The 17,146-nt window shown below is 42.4% G+C and overlaps 4 protein-coding genes across 4 annotated transcripts; 3 read left to right on the top strand and 1 right to left on the bottom strand.

Moving 5' to 3' along the window:
- Nucleotides 1-1,031: 1,031 nt before the first annotated feature.
- Nucleotides 1,032-14,790, top strand: LOC108140704 (F-box/LRR-repeat protein 7). The gene is made up of 5 exons (XM_017263659.2): nt 1,032-1,459; nt 11,163-12,025; nt 12,358-13,152; nt 13,634-13,813; nt 13,882-14,790. Exons 2-5 carry the CDS (start codon nt 11,224-11,226, stop codon nt 14,415-14,417), a joined length of 2,313 nt encoding a protein of 770 aa, XP_017119148.1. The 5' UTR covers nt 1,032-1,459; nt 11,163-11,223; the 3' UTR covers nt 14,418-14,790.
- On the top strand, nt 6,089-7,241 carry LOC108140706 (PI-actitoxin-Afv2a). The gene is given in 4 exon segments (XM_017263662.2): nt 6,089-6,195; nt 6,262-6,885; nt 6,954-6,968; nt 6,971-7,241. Coding segments are annotated over 3 exon segments (312 nt in total). The 5' UTR covers nt 6,089-6,195; nt 6,262-6,788; the 3' UTR covers nt 7,171-7,241.
- On the bottom strand, nt 14,791-15,637 carry LOC108140705. Its single transcript, XM_017263661.2, has one exon. The coding sequence runs from the start codon at nt 15,585-15,587 to the stop codon at nt 14,796-14,798; it is 792 nt and encodes a 263-aa protein (XP_017119150.1). The 5' UTR covers nt 15,588-15,637; the 3' UTR covers nt 14,791-14,795.
- Nucleotides 15,638-15,973: 336 nt separating this feature from the next.
- LOC108140413 (mitochondrial import inner membrane translocase subunit Tim16) lies at nt 15,974-16,878 on the top strand. Its single transcript, XM_017263131.1, has 2 exons — nt 15,974-16,446; nt 16,504-16,878. Exons 1-2 carry the CDS (start codon nt 16,284-16,286, stop codon nt 16,764-16,766), a joined length of 426 nt encoding a protein of 141 aa, XP_017118620.1. The 5' UTR covers nt 15,974-16,283; the 3' UTR covers nt 16,767-16,878.
- The last annotated feature ends 268 nt before the right edge of the window (nt 16,879-17,146 follow it).

Below are 17,146 nucleotides of genomic sequence, written 5' to 3'. Positions count from 1 at the left end.
GCGCTGAACTTGTTTCATGCCACTTGGGCTTAGTGTGTGCCCGATCCCCTCCATACCAAGGCCCCCCTCCCTTGGCCTCTTAAATGCTGTAATAAGCCAACAACAGCGGCCAGAAAACATGTTTATGAAAAGAAAGAAATTCCATTGCAAACAAAAGCGGGAGGGAGAGGGCAAGAGGCGTGCGCTGCGCATGCGCGCCTGTAATCCAGCTCACACACACACACACACACACACACACACACACACAGGCGCACCCGTGCGTGCTCTTAAGCCTCTTTTTTCAACTTTGCTAGCTGGGATCTTAATGGCTCTCCCATTGCGCCTCTCTTCTCGTATGCCAGTTTAGCCCACAGGCATATTTAGTTATGCCATGGTGGAAAAATGTTTGCAAGCAACGCAGTTAAGCAACAAGAACGTAAAAGTAGCACAACATGTTCAACAGGCGGTGGATTTTAATGGGGGTGGGGGGAAGCCAGGAGTTTTAATTTAAGGTGAAATAACTTAAAACTGTGGTGAAGTAGGTTCTTCATTTTGAAATATTTAAGAACCTCACAACTTTTAATATTTAAATCTCCATCTCTCAGATCCTCTTAAACTTAAGCAACTACTTTGATTTGCTTGACTTACGGTTGAAGGAGAATTATAGAAAAGCAGCCAAATTCATTAACACTTTTTACTATATTACTGGGTAAACAAGGTTTTTTTTAACTCAAAGCCACTTAGTAGAATTCCCCCGCCTTTAGGTATGCAACACTTTGTTTAACAAGGAATCTCAAGCTATTGTGGGTTTTCTTACATAAATATATTTTCTGTTCTATTTTTATAATTCATTAGTTTTTCAATATTTAGATTTTCAGAATTCAATTTTCAACTTTTAAATTCAACAAGTTCGTTACCTAAGTTTTTTGATTTTTTCGCCTGGCAATGCCAAACATATGTATGGTGGGTTACTCTGGTGGATTTGTACCGTGACCAAGAGAGCAGCTAGCTCTCTTTGCGGTCGGTAGGCTATGAAGACTCTGCAGCACGACTCGCACAGTCAATTGCCATTTACCTGTCGACGGATCCGGATCCAGTGCCCGCGTCCAGGTGTCGTCGAAGCGGACCAAATCGAACCTCAAGGCGCCGCTCTGCGTTGCGTGCCTACGTGTCCTAGGTGTGCGTGTGTGTGGGACAGAGTGCGCGAGTGTTGGTGCCGTGAGTCAGTGAGCAGGGAGCGCTAAAAAAGATAACACAAAGAGTAGAGCCACAGTAAAAGATCGAAGCGCACACACTCTCATGCGACCTGCAATGAAAATAAAGTAGAGAAAAGAGTGTGCCAGTGTCAGTGTGTGTGAGTGGTGGAATAACAGAGAAAATAAATGACAATTAAATGAAGCTGCAAAAACTGCCAAATAAACAAAGTGCTATGCGATGCATAAATGAAAACCCGAATGGAGTTACCTGTATAATCATCAAGGTAGAGCAGGCGATCACAACTTATTAAATTGCAATTCGAGATTCTGGTTTTCAGGCCTCTCTTTCGATCTTTCCCTCTTTTTCTCTCCTGCTCTCTCTCTACTCTGTATGGCTTCAAAGGCATATATTTTTTAGTTTTCTTTATTAATATTGCACGATCGTAAAACTTTAATGGAATTATTCGTACGCCCATTCCCCGTGACACCACGAAAAAAAGGAGGAAAACTCTCGACCCCAAACCAGTTACAAAAGTTGTCACATTAAAATCACACCTTTGGAGATATATATATTTATTGTTGTTGCTGCTGCACCACTTTGGCATATAACTCGTTCGCGATACAACCACCGATGCAGCCTCAGATTCAGATTCAGATGCACATGCAGATGCAGATACACCCTCTCGGCCAGCGGTTGCATGCAAATTATACATGTTGAGGAAGTCGGGATCTCTCGACTGGTCATTAACTCAACTAGGAGTTGCTGCAACGGATATGTTTATGGCCAACTGATTGAATTTCATCCTCACACAAACACACACAGACACAAACACGGACGGCATCTATCGCCTGGCAATTATCCGCGGAACGACTTTCCTTTTTCCCCCGCTAAAATGCCCATATTCATATTTTTCCCGGAATTCTACAGTACATAAATAGATAATTCCTAGCTCTTTGGCACACATGTTGGCCAAATGTTTTCGGCTCTTCACATCATTAGCAAAGTGCCCGAGGGTTTGCCCCTGTAGTTCGGTTAGCTGGAAACCATATTCCGAAAACAGAAACCGAAACAAGCAGACAAATTTATTATGTCTGGCTTCACCCTTGTAATTTCTGCATGTTAAATGATTACAAATTGGTCATTTGATATCACAACATTTTGGCATTCGTGTTGGGGTCGCACTTTCCCAGCCAGCGGCGAATCGAAAGCGGCCAAAGATCGCCCGTTTACTCGTGCATTTACCAACAATTTCAAATATTTCCTCCATAAAATGTCAACATATGCGCATTGCAATGACAGGCCAGCAAGACAGCAAGCGAGCCACTTGGCCATTTGGAGAGGCAATGCAATCCACAATCCAGCAGTCAGCCATGGCCCGCAGCCCAAATCAAAGCCAAAAAGCTTTCAAGCCAAAAGGCTGCCGCCATCGCCGCCGCACCATGGAAAAGCCACTCGCCGATTTCATGAGGTTTTCAACATTTTTTTCCTTGTTTATTTCGTATTTTTATATTTTTAACTCCCCGGCTGGGATCCATTAACTGCGCAGAGGACCTTGGACAAACCATTTTAAATATTTAAAACATGAAACATTGCTTAGGAAATCATTAAAACTCTGTATTTAAATGTAAATCTTAAATTACATTTATCTTTAAGTTATTTATACTCACGATATTTATATTTTTTTATTAAATAACATTTGTTTATGATTATTTCGTTCAGAGACTAATGACCCCAGATTGCGACATATACTTGTAGTTCAAACTATCTCTATATTTATCACATGTTGCTTTTATGAAAGCGACTGAAATGGGCTAGAAAACCAACCAAATATAAAGCATTTAAATATTTTTGACATATAATATTACCAAAGAATTTATAAAGAAATAGATTGGTTAACTATTAACTTGGTTTATATAATTTTGACTGTCTTACAGCTGAATATTACTTTATGTTTTCCTAGGTCAAACAGTTCAACCTGTCATATATATGTTTGGATCTAAATGTACCCAAGATGTAACCCATTTGAAGATTGATAACATATTATATTACCAAAGAATTTAAACAGCAATGTGTTGGTTAAGTTGATTGAAAGGTTGTAGTTGCTGACTGGCCTTAAGCAGAAGTAATTACATTCTTATGTTGCTAGATAATCTGATGTAGTTAACAAAGTTTATAGTATTCAATCTGTTAATTAATCTTTTATTTTTATTGCAACAGAAAACAGAGGTTTTGTATATAGTTAGTCCCCCCTACTTTGACCTAGCTTCCACAGAGTATTTCCAGTTCGATGTAAACCTCAGGCTAATCGACTTTCCTTTCTTGTCCGCAACTCTTGTTGTATGTCTCCCTCCGCTGTGTGAGTACGGGTATTTATGTGTCTGTTTGTATGATTTCATAGCTCTTGCAACAGTGCAATCAGCAAATACTAAAATGCAATGCGACGTATTTTTTATTATTTATTTTTTCCTTTATTTTCATTTTTTTTGCGTTTTGTTGTTTTTGTTGTTGTTGTTGTTACTGTTATATTGTTTTGAAGCCATAGCTCGCCGCGAATCGTGGCCAAGAGAGCTGGGTTGTCGCAGTCGCAGTCTCTCACGCCACAAGCGACAGTTTTGTATTAGAAACGGCAACTTGTAGCTGCAGCTAGTTACGAGCTTGACGATTACCTGGCTGCGGGGGGAAAGGGTGGTGTGCGGGAAGGTGGAGCGATACAGGTGGGCAGGGGGCGGCGGGAGGCACTGGAATGTTGTTTCTGCTGCTAGTTGGCAATGTTGCCGAGTGACTGACATAGTTGCTGCTTCAGTTGTAGTTTCAATTGCTGCTGTTGCTGTTGTAGCAGGGCATTGCAGGCTGAACTTTAAAATTAAATTTGTCAAACAATTTATGTGTAGCATATTATATGGCAAAAACAGCTGAAGTTGTCTATGCGGGCGTCTTTTGGCTTTTTGCTTTTGGTTATGCGGGCCACCAGAGATATAACCTGTTTCGCTCTCTTTCTCGCCGGATTCCCGAGTGAAAAGTGGCCAATACTCAGAGACAAAACGGTGCTTTTCTCTTGCACTTATCACTTGATCAACGCTATCCCTCTCTCTCTCTCTGTCTCTCTATCTGTCTCTCTTTAATGAAATGTAATTTGAAAAATTGCGCGCGGCAAATTGTTGGCTTCTTGTTAGAGAGATCTCGTTGTCTTGCACAGAATCTCAAATATTTTGTCTTAATTAAAATTTTCCGATCTCCCTGTCTCTTTTTGGCAGCGCACCAGGTCCGTCTCTTTTCGAAAAGTCGGGCAACGCTTTTAGATAAATTAACTCTGACATTTGGTCCGTCAAGCATTTGTCGCTTTTTGCATTTGCCCGACATTTTTATTGGACTTTGACTTGGATTTGGCCTGGATTTATGTGTTTCTGATTCGGGTATCTCGACTGTGGGGATCTGGAGATTAGCCGTGCCATCATTCACGTCCGCAATTGTGTTGGCCCCGTCAACGTCAGCGCTGCCCCTGGAACAGCATGTAATTTGCAATGAGCTCGCTTCGTTTCTGGGTTTCATTTTGTGATTTATTTTGCCTCCGCTGGATGTTTAAATTTGGCTTAAGCCTCGCTTTACCTACAGTTGCTGCCAAAAGTTATTTTCGGGACCATGGGCAGAACCAAAGACTCAGGCAACGAACTGGCTCGCCTGGAATTTGAATTATTCTTGAGTCGGCTGGGAAACTGGCCAAGAATCTGTCTTTGATTGATGACAGTCTCAATGTTTCAATCGTCGGTGCTCCTCTTCACGGTTGTTATGTTCACGGCCCATTATATAAGATTCGGTTTAATTAGTTCGACTAAAATCGGCGCGTTCTACTTTAATGGCTTGGGTGAAATTTTAGTTACAGATAATGACGAAAGAAATGGCACAAAGCCATTAAATAAATTTCACAAAAAATAAAGAGCAGCCAAGTTTAATTTTGATGGATAGAGCGTAGTAGTCGCGAAATCAATTTATATAAATATTAACCATTTTTTTTCACTATCAGATCAATCAGCGCTCAACAAAAATGAGCGATGGCAAATTGGAAATCTAAACGAGTTTTTCCACAGTCACTGAGCACTGAGCAGCTTCCTGAGAAAGTTTTTTGCCTAAGTAATTGAGATTGCAGAATCTACAAATTGAAACTAAATTCCAATAATTTACAGTTACCGGGGCTGAGATATATCCTCAGATATCGCATAACTTTGAGTCAAGCTCAATGCTCTAATTAATTCCGCTACCACAATGAATGTTCATTCGTTCCATTCAATACTTTCTACCAGATCAATCTCTTTCCCCAACTCCGCATCTACGGCCTATTCAAATGGAACCTTTATAATGAATGCCTATTTATACATGCATTGGTAAATATATAGCCCATTTCAAAACGCCGCCCATACATATTTAATAATACAAAACACATTCTCCTCTCTTTCTTTTTGCAAAAATTTCAAATTCTTTGTGAACTGTGTCAACTTTCAATTCTTTTCATCTTTTAACATTTGCATAGAGACAACAGAAACACGAGGAGGAGCCACAGAAGTGGAGTTCATTTAACTTAAGTGAACGGTTAACCAAATTCAGCTGCTGCTGTTGTTGCGCCAAATTAAATGTGTTAAAATAAATATTTAGGCAACGCTTAATTGCTGCAGAATGCCATAAAATAAATAAAATGCAGACTTTTTATAGGTAGTAAGTGGGTAAGCCAGTTTTTAAATGATGTTAACTCTGCTTAATATTATTAATTGCAAAATATTCGCCGATAAATTTACTTGATGAATAAAACAATGTTTAATACAAATACATTGTATACGCTTTGTGGTTTATTTATACGGTATTTAAGTTAAGACTTTTATTTGGTTTATTAATTCACCTATAAAAGCTGGTTGATATTCTTACCTTTTGCATTTATCAAGTAACAAGCGAGTCCCACATAAATCATGCTGTTAAAATGGCTATATCTGGGTCTGATCTTAATCGTTTTTACTCCTCACATCAGCAGTCGTTAGTAGAGCTTCAAAAAATATCCTAAAAATTTTTCTAATCTGTAATTTTTTAACTTAAATTTAGGTAAAGCAATCTGTTTTTTGCCGAAAAAAACTGGCATTGGTAAAACTTCTAAGATAAAATGGTACTATGACACCAATTGGGAAACTTGTCGGAGATTTAGGTTTTTTGGAAACCGAGCTAATAGAAATGCAAATAACTTTAGTACATGGAGAATATGCAGGTTGAATTGTATGTAAAGTGTAATTAGAGGAAAAAAATATTCAAATCGTAATATTTAACATCTTCTTATATTTTAAGCTAATATTCATTGTGATTTAAACAAGTTTTCCTGATAACTTCTGTTAAAGAGTTATTTTTTTACCTATAGTTGTAACACTCTGTTAACAGTTTTTGTAATAAATTTTCTTTTTCTAAAAGCCGAAAATGTAAGATCAAATAAATAGCAGATGATATCGAACGACAAAGTATCAAAATATTTGTTTATGATTAGCACTCCGAAACGAACAGTTAAGTTTGTTTATAGCACCTGATTTAATATCGGCTGGTAGTTTGGAAGCAAACGTTGATGGTATAAAAGCCATTAATAAATGTTTGTTCATGTTGGTTTCAATTGTTTCACCATGCTGTTGAAGTTTTCGTACCTTGTTATGCTTTTGGTGTTCTATTTTCACCTGACTCATTCGAGTAAGTGTGTTCTTTGCTCAAAATTATAGAAATGGTATTTCTTAGGCTGATCTCAAATGTGGTTTTAGTTAAGCGAAGATGCCTTAGCCGCTGGGAGAGGGCACAGGAAAAGCCTACCTGCGCAATTGGTTCTACAACTCCACATCGCATAGGTGTTCAAGGTTCATCTTCTTTGGCGGTGCGAGTAATGGCAACAACGTTGATACCCAAGCTCGGTGTCGCAAAATGTGCCTAGCCCAACTGCCTATGTCACTTAATATTTCAGCCAGTGATGATGGAGCTTAAAAAGAACAAAGATTCGAATCAAGTACAAAATAATAAATGAGACTTAAATAAAAGTTAAAAGTTAAGGCGAAGCCGGCTAATTGCATTTTGTGTGAAATCGCTGAGAAAATGGCTTTGAAGCTGCGCCCATATTTTTTTACTGGCATGCGCAACAAATATTTTTTATGTCTTTTGCTTGTTTTTTTTTTTGTATCGTAAAACTTGTCAGCGCCACCCACTTTCTAAGCAGCGCCGGCTAGTCCCAGAGTGGGTGTCTATTTGCCTAGAAGGTGTTAGGCGGGTGCGCTGACAACCCAATGGAACCGCATCGGCAACTTCAACTGCAACAGCAACCGCAACACCAATAGCAATAGGAACCACAGCAGCAACATCAACGTTTTGCTAAATCAAAATTGACACTATGCAAAAAGCCAACCCACAGAGCGGCACTCGCTGCAGCAAACGGTAGCCACACACACAGAAACTCACCGAAGCACATGGCTTTGGGCCAAGACTTCGGGCCAGGCGCTCAGCATGCCGAGCCATGGAGGCCAAAAGGTGCCCGCTGTCCGTGGCGCCAAGATGTGGCTGCTGCCTTTTGTTGTTGCCTTTCGGCGTTAGATTTCAACCATGTGCAGACAACGGTCGCCACACACAAACGCTGAAAATAGCAGTTATTAGCTTGACACAGCGCACAGTGTGCCGAATGGGGTTTACGAAGAGATTGGCTCGAAAATGTAATCACAGCGGTGGAGAAAATCGATATATTCAATGAATTTATTACAAAACTGGCCAAGAAAGAATTTACATACTCTTGTTATATGCATTCTTTATTCAATGAAATTATTATTAAAATAAGACTAAAACCATTTACAAAGTTGAGAACTTTTTTAACCATAAGTAGCCAGTCTGGCATTGGGTTGAACATAATAATATTCATAATTGACCTGATTATAAAGGCTTAAAACCTAAATGAGGACTATTAATACTTTTTATTTCTCTTACTAATTTGACTTAATAACTTATCCACTTCTTAACCAATGTGCCGAAGCAGTCTTGCCATGTTCGAGTGCACCGTGGGCACCAGCATGGCGACATTTGCTCATTAAGCATATTAAATAATTAGTACTTGTTGTTGTCATATTTTATGTGCTCGTTTGTGTGCTCGCTGAGCTTACTTGAAGAGGCTTGGCTTGGCTTGGACAGGGGAGTATGGACAAGCACGTAAAGATGGAGATAGGAACATCGACACAGATCGAGATAGATACAGATACAGAAACAGATACAGACCTAGACCAGTTTCCAATAGATGTCCGCCGGGAGCTTGGCCTTTGCTGAATTTTTTAATTTTTATTTGGCCCATAAAGATTGTGAAATATATATGCGGCTTAATTGAATGGCAATTGACTGAGCGACTTGACAGATATAAAGGTAATCCGTGATATTAAATTAATTGTGAGGACATGCAAATGTAATGGTTAATAAAATATAAACGGTAATGTTATTGTAATTAATTTAAATAAAATGTATAGAAATAAATTCACGCATCGTAAAGTCTCAGTCATTAATTAAATAATAAATGTAAAGGCAATCTGGGATATTAATTTAGTTGTGAAAACATGGAATTCAAAGTGGCCATAAGCCTATAATTTTATTTATATTTAATTTGGATTAAATGTTTGGGATTGCATTTAAGCATCGTAAATGATCGTTCAATAAAATTAAAATGTATTTCTTTCTCCTTAGGGCAACTTTCTTCTTTAGCCGAAGTCCTAATCTTAGCCCAAAGTGTTCATCAACAAGAACTTTACAAACTCCGTGGGTTGTTTACAACACCTAATGCGTTACTAATGATATTTCAGCCCTTCGGACCCGATGACAAAGAATAAAACAAACAAAACGAATTACATTTGCATGTAGATTTATAGATTTATGCAAATTCCATGCTGTGTTGCCCAATGAACCATTTGACACTTTTGTCCACACACCGAGCGTGCTTTATTAATTATTTATTGTCCAGCTATTGTGAATTATGGCAACGGCTGGCCGTGGTCTAGGAAAAAATCAAATGCTTCTCGAGTGGAGTGGAGTGGAGTGGAGAGGAGTGAAGTGATCTCTGGTTCGGAGCACATTTTCCTTTCTTTCTTCGGAGATTTTCGTAGGGGTTTCGAACCAGTTGAGCGACATTCCATATGAGGCGCGACAGGCGACAGGCGGCGGCTCCACTTCACATCGGATTCGGATTTGGAATCAGTTTTGGTTTTAGTTTTCGTTTGGGCTTGGTTTCGGTTTTGGTTTTTGGTTTCGGTTTCGGAGATGCTAAGATTAATCAGCTGCCATAAGCCAAATGACAAGACATATTTCTGTCGGCTCTCCAAATGTGCTAGAGCCCCGTGTTATTATTGCTGCCTATTTGTGTTTATTTATGGCGAGGCCAGAAATGATACAACACAAAAATCGAAATTAATTTCAAATTTGATTACAATAAAAATAAAAATCAAGCCCAGCTCGCAGCTCCACTTGTGAGTAGTTTTTGATTTACTCGTCCCAAAGTATACCAGCCCCTGCCCCTTCCCCTTCCCCGTTTTCCGTAGGTGTGCCCCAAAACGCGGCCCCACCCAGAAATGCCACGAAAATTTGAAATACATTTATAGTTTTCTATTTAGATAGCTTGGCTTGAACGAGTTAAATATGTAAAGCCCCCCTTATGACAGAGAACGGTTATGGCTTCTGCCGCCAGATCTCTTGTTTCCGACTTGCCGAATTGGGTTACTTTCGGCTTAATTTAAGGTCTTAAGGTTAGGCCAAATTGCGGATGGCCACAAGCCAGCCCACGCCTTCTGCAGCCTCTTCCTCATACCATATCCCAAAAGCCAAACTGGTTCCGGGACAACAACAATGAATGGAGGCAGCCAGCCGCGACTCAATGGAAATGACAGCATACGTGTGGCCAAATAAAAGATATATTTTGCCCGTACACATATAAGGCGGCCGAAAAAAAGCTAACCAATGATTTGTTCGGAGCGTGGGCGATCCCCTTATTAATTGTGAAAATATGTACGTGCGCAGAACGATTTGTTTGCCAGCATAACCGATAATTCCAACAATCCCCAGCTCATTTCACCCACAAGCCGTATGCTGGATTTGAAAGGTCAACTGCACTAAAGATTCGGAGGAGTGGTTCGCGTATAAAAATATATACATTTTATGACTCCCAGTTATGACTCTCCATCGCCGCCGTTTCCCCTAATAATTGAGATTGGCATGCAGACCCACAAAAGGCTACCCACACACATCCAAAAGGCATTCCGTGTTCCCATGGCCATCGCAGATTTGAATTCCATTTGCCAAGCTGCGACAGAGACGTTGGCTCGATTAATGATTCTTTGACTCGGTTTGGCAAACTGATATTATGCCAATCTATAATTCATATAATTTAATTACAAATGTCCATTTAATTTATTGTAAACTTTCTGGGAATGTTAAATATTAAAATCGTGCTTTAGGGTGTGTCATTTGGAGCGAAGTATACTTACTTATATAAAATATATAAGAAATGCTTTTAAAGTTTGTCATTACTTTTCACACATTGAAAACCATTTCAATTTTAAAAGTTAATCAACATATATGGGCTATATATTTTCTATAGGTGCAATCAAAAAAAAAAATAAAAAGTTTAGTTTTAATTAGCGTGTCTTGAAAATAAACTACAGACAGTATTAAAGTATAAGTATTAATTCAATATTAAAAAATATGTAGTAACACCCTTATTTTTTAGTTTCATTTCTATACCAAAGAGTCTAAAACTGTAGTCTAAGGCCTTAAGTTATATTTTGATAATTAAGAATGAAACAATAGTTCAGTTTTTGGCTTTTGGTGTGCTTAGTAAATGGAGATACAACTAAAGATGCCAAACAAAACTTCCCTTATTACTTGCCTCTTCTAGTTATAGTATAATTAAACTTAAACGAATCATTGAATACCTTGACTAATATCTCCTTTTTATTTTCCAGACTTCTACGCCATTCTAGAGGCTTCTAGCTGAGAGATATATCCCGGAAAGAGGATCTAACCATGTCGCACAAGACGAGCAGCCGTCGCAGCAGCGACCTGGAGTGTCCACTAGCCTCATTGGGCCGCAACAGCAATGCGGTGCGCGACCACTACCACCACCCGCATCCGCTGAGCTCCAGTCCGCTGGATCCGCAGGCCTACAAGATGATGTCCCGCAAGTCGCCCAATCCCGGCATGGATGTGGGCGAGACGCAAGGCGACCAGGTTGCAGCCTCCTCGACGGCAGCTGCTGCTGCGGTGCTCCACATGGTGCAACAAAAGGCGGCGACCTTCGAGCTCAGAGGTCGCCACTCGCGACCGGATCAGGCCAACTATGGAGCCCATTCCACGGCCTCTGTGGGCAGGCATGCGAAGAAATCACCCGAACTTCCGGCTCCGGCCTCCAGAAATGTGGCGCCCGTGCCGCAGCCACGGAACTTCCTCACCCTGGAGCATGTCCTGCAGTTCGGAGCCCAGCGACCCAGTTGGATGCACAGCAACAGTGCGGACACGGAGGATTCGAGTGACAACAATGCGGGTGGCGTTGGCGGTGGCGGTGGAGCGGGTGGCAATGGCAGTGGTGGTGGTGGGGCAGGAGGACGAAGACGCGTCCAAGGCGGAAGATGCAGTGTGCCCACTGTGCTGAGCAGCAATGGCAGCGGCAGCAACGGAGCCCAGTACCTGCTGGACAAGAAGATGGAGTCACTCTATCTGGGCAACGCCCTGCGAGCCCTTCCCTTGGGCGCCGAGGCGAGTCAGTACCAAAACGAGCGCTACTACCTGGAGGACTACAGCAGCGGCAGCGGGAACGAGCGACTGCCAGGTTGGTGAACATTACACTAAACCCTTCAAAATTTAAAACGAATAACATTTGTTTCTGTTTTAAACGTCTCAGTAACAAGCGAAGATGATCTAATTTTTTTTGATATTTTCCTTTTTATAATTAATTAAATATTTCAATTACTTTAACTTGCCAATGATGCTTACTTAATAATCACACTTGTCCTGAAAATTAAACTAAATACTTTGGCGATAACATAGCGCCTAAAAATTTAGGAAGGGTTTTTTTTTCAAAAGAACATACCTAGATAATAAACTTGTTCCTTTAATTTGAATTCCAATTTAACCCTTCTGTACCTTCCTATTTTTCCCCAGAACGCCTGCACCATCCGCGCACCTCCAGTCCCAGCGAGACGAGTGGATCGGACCGCTATCTTCTGAACCGGAGCTCCAACTCCAACCACCTGCACTCCAAAGGCCAGAGCCTGTCGGATGGCCTGTGCAACCTGGGCCGCTTTTCGCCCAGTCTGGACCAGGGCTATGCCACGCTGGTCTCGCCCTCGCCCACGGGTCACCACTCGAGTGGTGGGGCGGGTAACGTGACCAATAGCACCACCGCCAGTGGGTCGGGGATCATGGCCAGCAGTACGCCAGCCACAACGCCACGTAGAGGCGTCTCCAGTAACGGAGTCGGCGGAGGAGGAGCTGGCACGGCCATCGGACCGCCGCCCTGGAACCGCAAGGGTCCCTTCCGATGCGGCCCGCTCTTCGATCGCCTGCCCGACGAGGCCGTCGTCCGCATCTTCTCCTGGCTGGACAGCTGCGAGCTGTGCAACGTGGCCAGGGTCTGCCGGCGATTCGAACACCTCGCCTGGCGGCCCGTCCTGTGGAAGGTGATCTCGCTGCGGGGCGAGCACCTCAACGGCGACAAGACGCTGAAAATGATCTTCCGTCAGCTGTGCGGCCAGAGCTGCAACGGCGCCTGTCCGGAGGTGGAGCGCGTGATGCTCGCCGATGGCTGCCGCCTTTCGGACAAGGGCCTCCAGCTGCTGACGCGTCGCTGCCCGGAACTGACCCACCTCCAGCTGCAGACCTGCGTAGGCGTCTCAAATCAGGCGCTCGTCGAGGCGCTCACCAAGTGCAGTAACCTGCAGCATCTGGATGTGACGGGTAAGTGGGGATATCTAATTAAACCCGGAATATTTAAATAAATTGAAAAAGGATTATGTTTATATTAATTAACTACTAATTAACTAGCACCTATGTTCAAATGATTTTTGTCCTTTTAATAGGATTAAATAGAGCGTAGCATTTTTAGCGTTAGGAATAATTTGAAAAGATCCATGATTAATATATTGGATTTCATATACATCGCAAATTGTTGGTATTAAAGTTATTTTTGGAACATTTAAGCCATTATCTAAAATGTAAGCAAAATTTAATTGTCATTGGTCATTTCAAGATGAAACAAAATATGTAGTATTCAACTAGAATTATTTAATTAAATAACACAAGTTACTTCTTAAGATTGAATGCATAATACAAATATACAAAGACTGGGTAACTTTAGTCTGTAAATTATTAATACTCTACTGTATTCAAATTAAAAATCGAAAGTTAACTAACTCTCTTTAAATGTGACATTCCGCAGGCTGCAGCCAGGTGAGCAGCATCAGTCCGAATCCCCACGTGGAGCCAGCGCGTCGCCTTTTGCTGCAGTACCTGGACCTCACGGACTGCATGGCCATCGACGACATGGGCCTGAAGATCGTGGTCAAGAACTGTCCCCAGCTAGTGTATCTGTATCTGCGTCGCTGCATACAAATCACGGGTAAGCTGGTTTTGGGTTTGAGTTGAAACCAAATAAGTGAATAACCTTTGCTTTCCTCACCTTTACAGATGCGGGTCTTAAGTTCGTGCCCAGTTTTTGCGTGTCGCTGAAGGAGCTGAGTGTGTCCGACTGCCTGAACATCACCGACTTTGGCCTATACGAGCTGGCCAAGTTGGGAGCGGCGCTGCGCTACCTTTCCGTGGCCAAGTGCGAACGCGTTTCGGATGCTGGACTGAAGGTGATTGCCAGGCGGTGCTATAAGCTGCGGTATTTGAACGCCCGTGGGTGTGAGGCTGTGAGTGATGACTCCATTACGGTCCTGGCCCGATCTTGTCCGCGGCTTAGAGCCCTGGACATTGGAAAGTGCGATGTGAGCGACGCTGGACTGCGAGCCCTGGCCGAGAGCTGCCCGAACCTGAAGAAGCTGAGTCTGCGCAGCTGCGACATGATCACGGACCGCGGGGTGCAGTGCATCGCTTACTATTGCCGTGGCCTGCAGCAGCTGAATATCCAGGACTGCCCGGTGTCCATCGAGGGCTACCGGGCGGTCAAGAAGTACTGCAAGCGCTGCATCATCGAACACACCAATCCGGGATTCTGTTGAGATGCCCCTTTGGCGGCAGCCACCACAAAGCACAGAGGCAGGCCATACGTGAAGTAGAGTCCAGTTGGGAGACACCAAAATGAAAAAGTGCCACGCAAATGTAAGTCCTCCCACTGGGACTGTCGGGAACCAAGCTCAAGAGTTTTAGTTCAAGGATCATCCAGCAAGGGGTGGGAACTTCACAGAGTTTCAAGCTATTCTCCATAAAATTGCCATCACCTTGCTTAAAGATGATCATCGAGTTTAGTTGTTATTGTAAATTGTAAATACCGAAAGGAAGTTGGACAGGATTGGCGTAGCATAGAACATGTTCAAGTAGACTATGTTTAAGTAGACTAATTCTTGGCGTAATAAATTATTGTCCCCACCAGAAGTGGTCTAGTGCTGTTTCCTAGACTTCGTTTTCAGGAAGTCAAAGATGTTGGGTCTCAGCTGCGGAACATGGTCGAGGATATATGGTGGACGCACATCCATGAGTTCCCGGGTGTAATGGGTTTTGTGTTTGGTCCTTCGCATGCGATCCAATTCGATGGTGGCCTTCTTAGCCTTCGAAGGGTCTTGTTTGGACTCCACATATGGAGTGATCTTTATATTCGTGCAACGGCCCCGCTGCAAATAGTTGTTGGTGGCCATTATAGAACGTATATCTCCGATGACGTCCATGGTCTGCTCGTTTATGTGTCGCAGGGTTTGCAGATCGGCTTTAATCCTGGCAAGCCGCTTGTCCACTGTGGATTGAGTCTTGGCATCACATGGCTTCTGGAGCGGCACGGAGTACCTTGGCATATTCTGGATTTCTTTTGCCTTCGCAACGGGGCCGTCGGTACACGGTTTGGACACCAACTTCTCCGACAACTCCATCAGTCGCACCCGCTCCTTCAACGTGTTCATGGGCAATTTCCGTATCATCTGGCGAAGCTGCTTGTTTTTTTTGGGTGTGAGCAGGTGCTTGTGTTTCTGAAAGCGCTCCAGTCCGCGACGCAGACGTTCCATCATGTCCATCCAGACGTCCATGCCCTTGCTCTCCTCCTCGATTTCCTTCTGAAGGCGTTTCCGCTTGGACCGAAAGTGCCGCAGTTGGCTCTGCAGCAGGAGCACCTGCTTTTGGTCCTCGTAGTGCTCACGAACCAGTCGGTCGTAAGCCTTTTTCCATTTTGGGTCTTGAGACATCTAAGCTAAATTTTGAATTTTAAGAAACGATAACTCACAAAAGCATGACTCTTGTTAGGTTCAAGTCTAAGCTATGCTATCGATTACCAAAAATAACTAATACTTTGATGTAATAAAGCTAAAAATATATAAATGCGAAGTTATCTACCAATCGACTACAAATACATACTACATAAAAAGACAATTGATACCGATAACTAAAAATTGAACGAATGAAAACTATCAAAAGTAAACCAATTTTGGGATTGTACAATATAACAAAATAATACAAAGTAAATAAGAATTTCATATAAGTTAAATATTAACTGTAACAAAAACTAGCTAGATATATTATGAAAATACTCCAGAAAACCTATCGATAGCAATCGATAGAGACTTGTACCATCCCCAGCCAAACAGCTGTTTCGCCCGCTTTTCGGCGCTAGCAAGCTTCATAAATTACCTGGCGAAAGTAATAACTTAAATTTACCTGGTACTAGACTAACATTTTTACAATTAAATCAAAATTATGTGTTAAACGCGCGGTACTCGGTTCGTTAGAAAAGCACCTTTTTAATAATACAATTGGAACAACCGAGGCCAATCAGCTGTTGCGTAATTTAAGCGACACGTTTTTTAAGACTCAAAATTGGGGTGTAATCACAGAGTGCCACACATTTTACGTTCGTACCAAGGAGCAGGAAAAGGAACCAAACCATGGCCAAGTACATCGCCCAGATCATCGTCCTGGGCGCCCAAGCGGTGGGAAGGGCCTTCACCAAGGCGCTGCGCCAGGAGATTGCCGCCTCGCAGGAAGCGGCACGTCGAGCGGGAGGTGGTCAGCAGGGCGACAAGAGCGCCGAGTCCAACCTTCGTACAGGTGAGTCCTGCCTCTTACCATTCCAAAGTCCAATTTTTATTTCCCTCCTCTTAATAGGCATGACACTGGAGGAAGCCAAGCAAATCCTGAACGTGGAGGACCCAAAGAACGTGGACGCCATCATCAAGAACTACGAGCACCTTTTCAAGGTGAACGAACGCTCCAACGGCGGCTCCTTCTACATCCAGTCGAAGGTCTTCCGGGCCAAGGAGCGACTTGACCACGAGCTTAAAGCCCAGCAGACGCGACAGCCGCCAAAGCAGGAGGCGGCAGAAGCGACGGAGGAAGAGCCTCAAAGTAGGGCGAGGCAGCGGCGCTGAGAACCCATTTTGCCTCGCATCGAACTAATTAGCTGATAATTGATTTAAAAACTATTTGTTAAGTACAAAAACCGAAAGTCTGTTGATGTAAATAGAGATTTACGAACATGAAGTCCAGTTTAATTCAATTTAAAAGTGTTATTAGGAGGTTTCAGGAACAGTTATCTTTTAAAAACTTAAGCGGACCCTAAAAAGTATCACAAGCTCAGCTACATGTTACAAAGTTGTTTGATTCCTAAGATGCCTTTTTTTATCAGCTCTCGCTTACAATTTGGAAATACTTTCTAGATGATAATTATTTATTGTTGAGTTTTAGGTTTCTTCAGATATAAAAATGGTGCTTCTAGTAATTTTCTGTACTAATATTGTTGAAATGTTGA

This window comes from Drosophila elegans, unplaced genomic scaffold (assembly GCF_018152505.1).
Source record: "Drosophila elegans isolate 14027-0461.03 unplaced genomic scaffold, ASM1815250v1 contig_476, whole genome shotgun sequence".
Lineage (NCBI taxonomy): Eukaryota > Metazoa > Arthropoda > Insecta > Diptera > Drosophilidae > Drosophila > Drosophila elegans.
The sequence above is the reverse complement of the archived record's forward strand: the minus strand, read 5'-3'. Positions and strand labels throughout refer to the sequence as shown.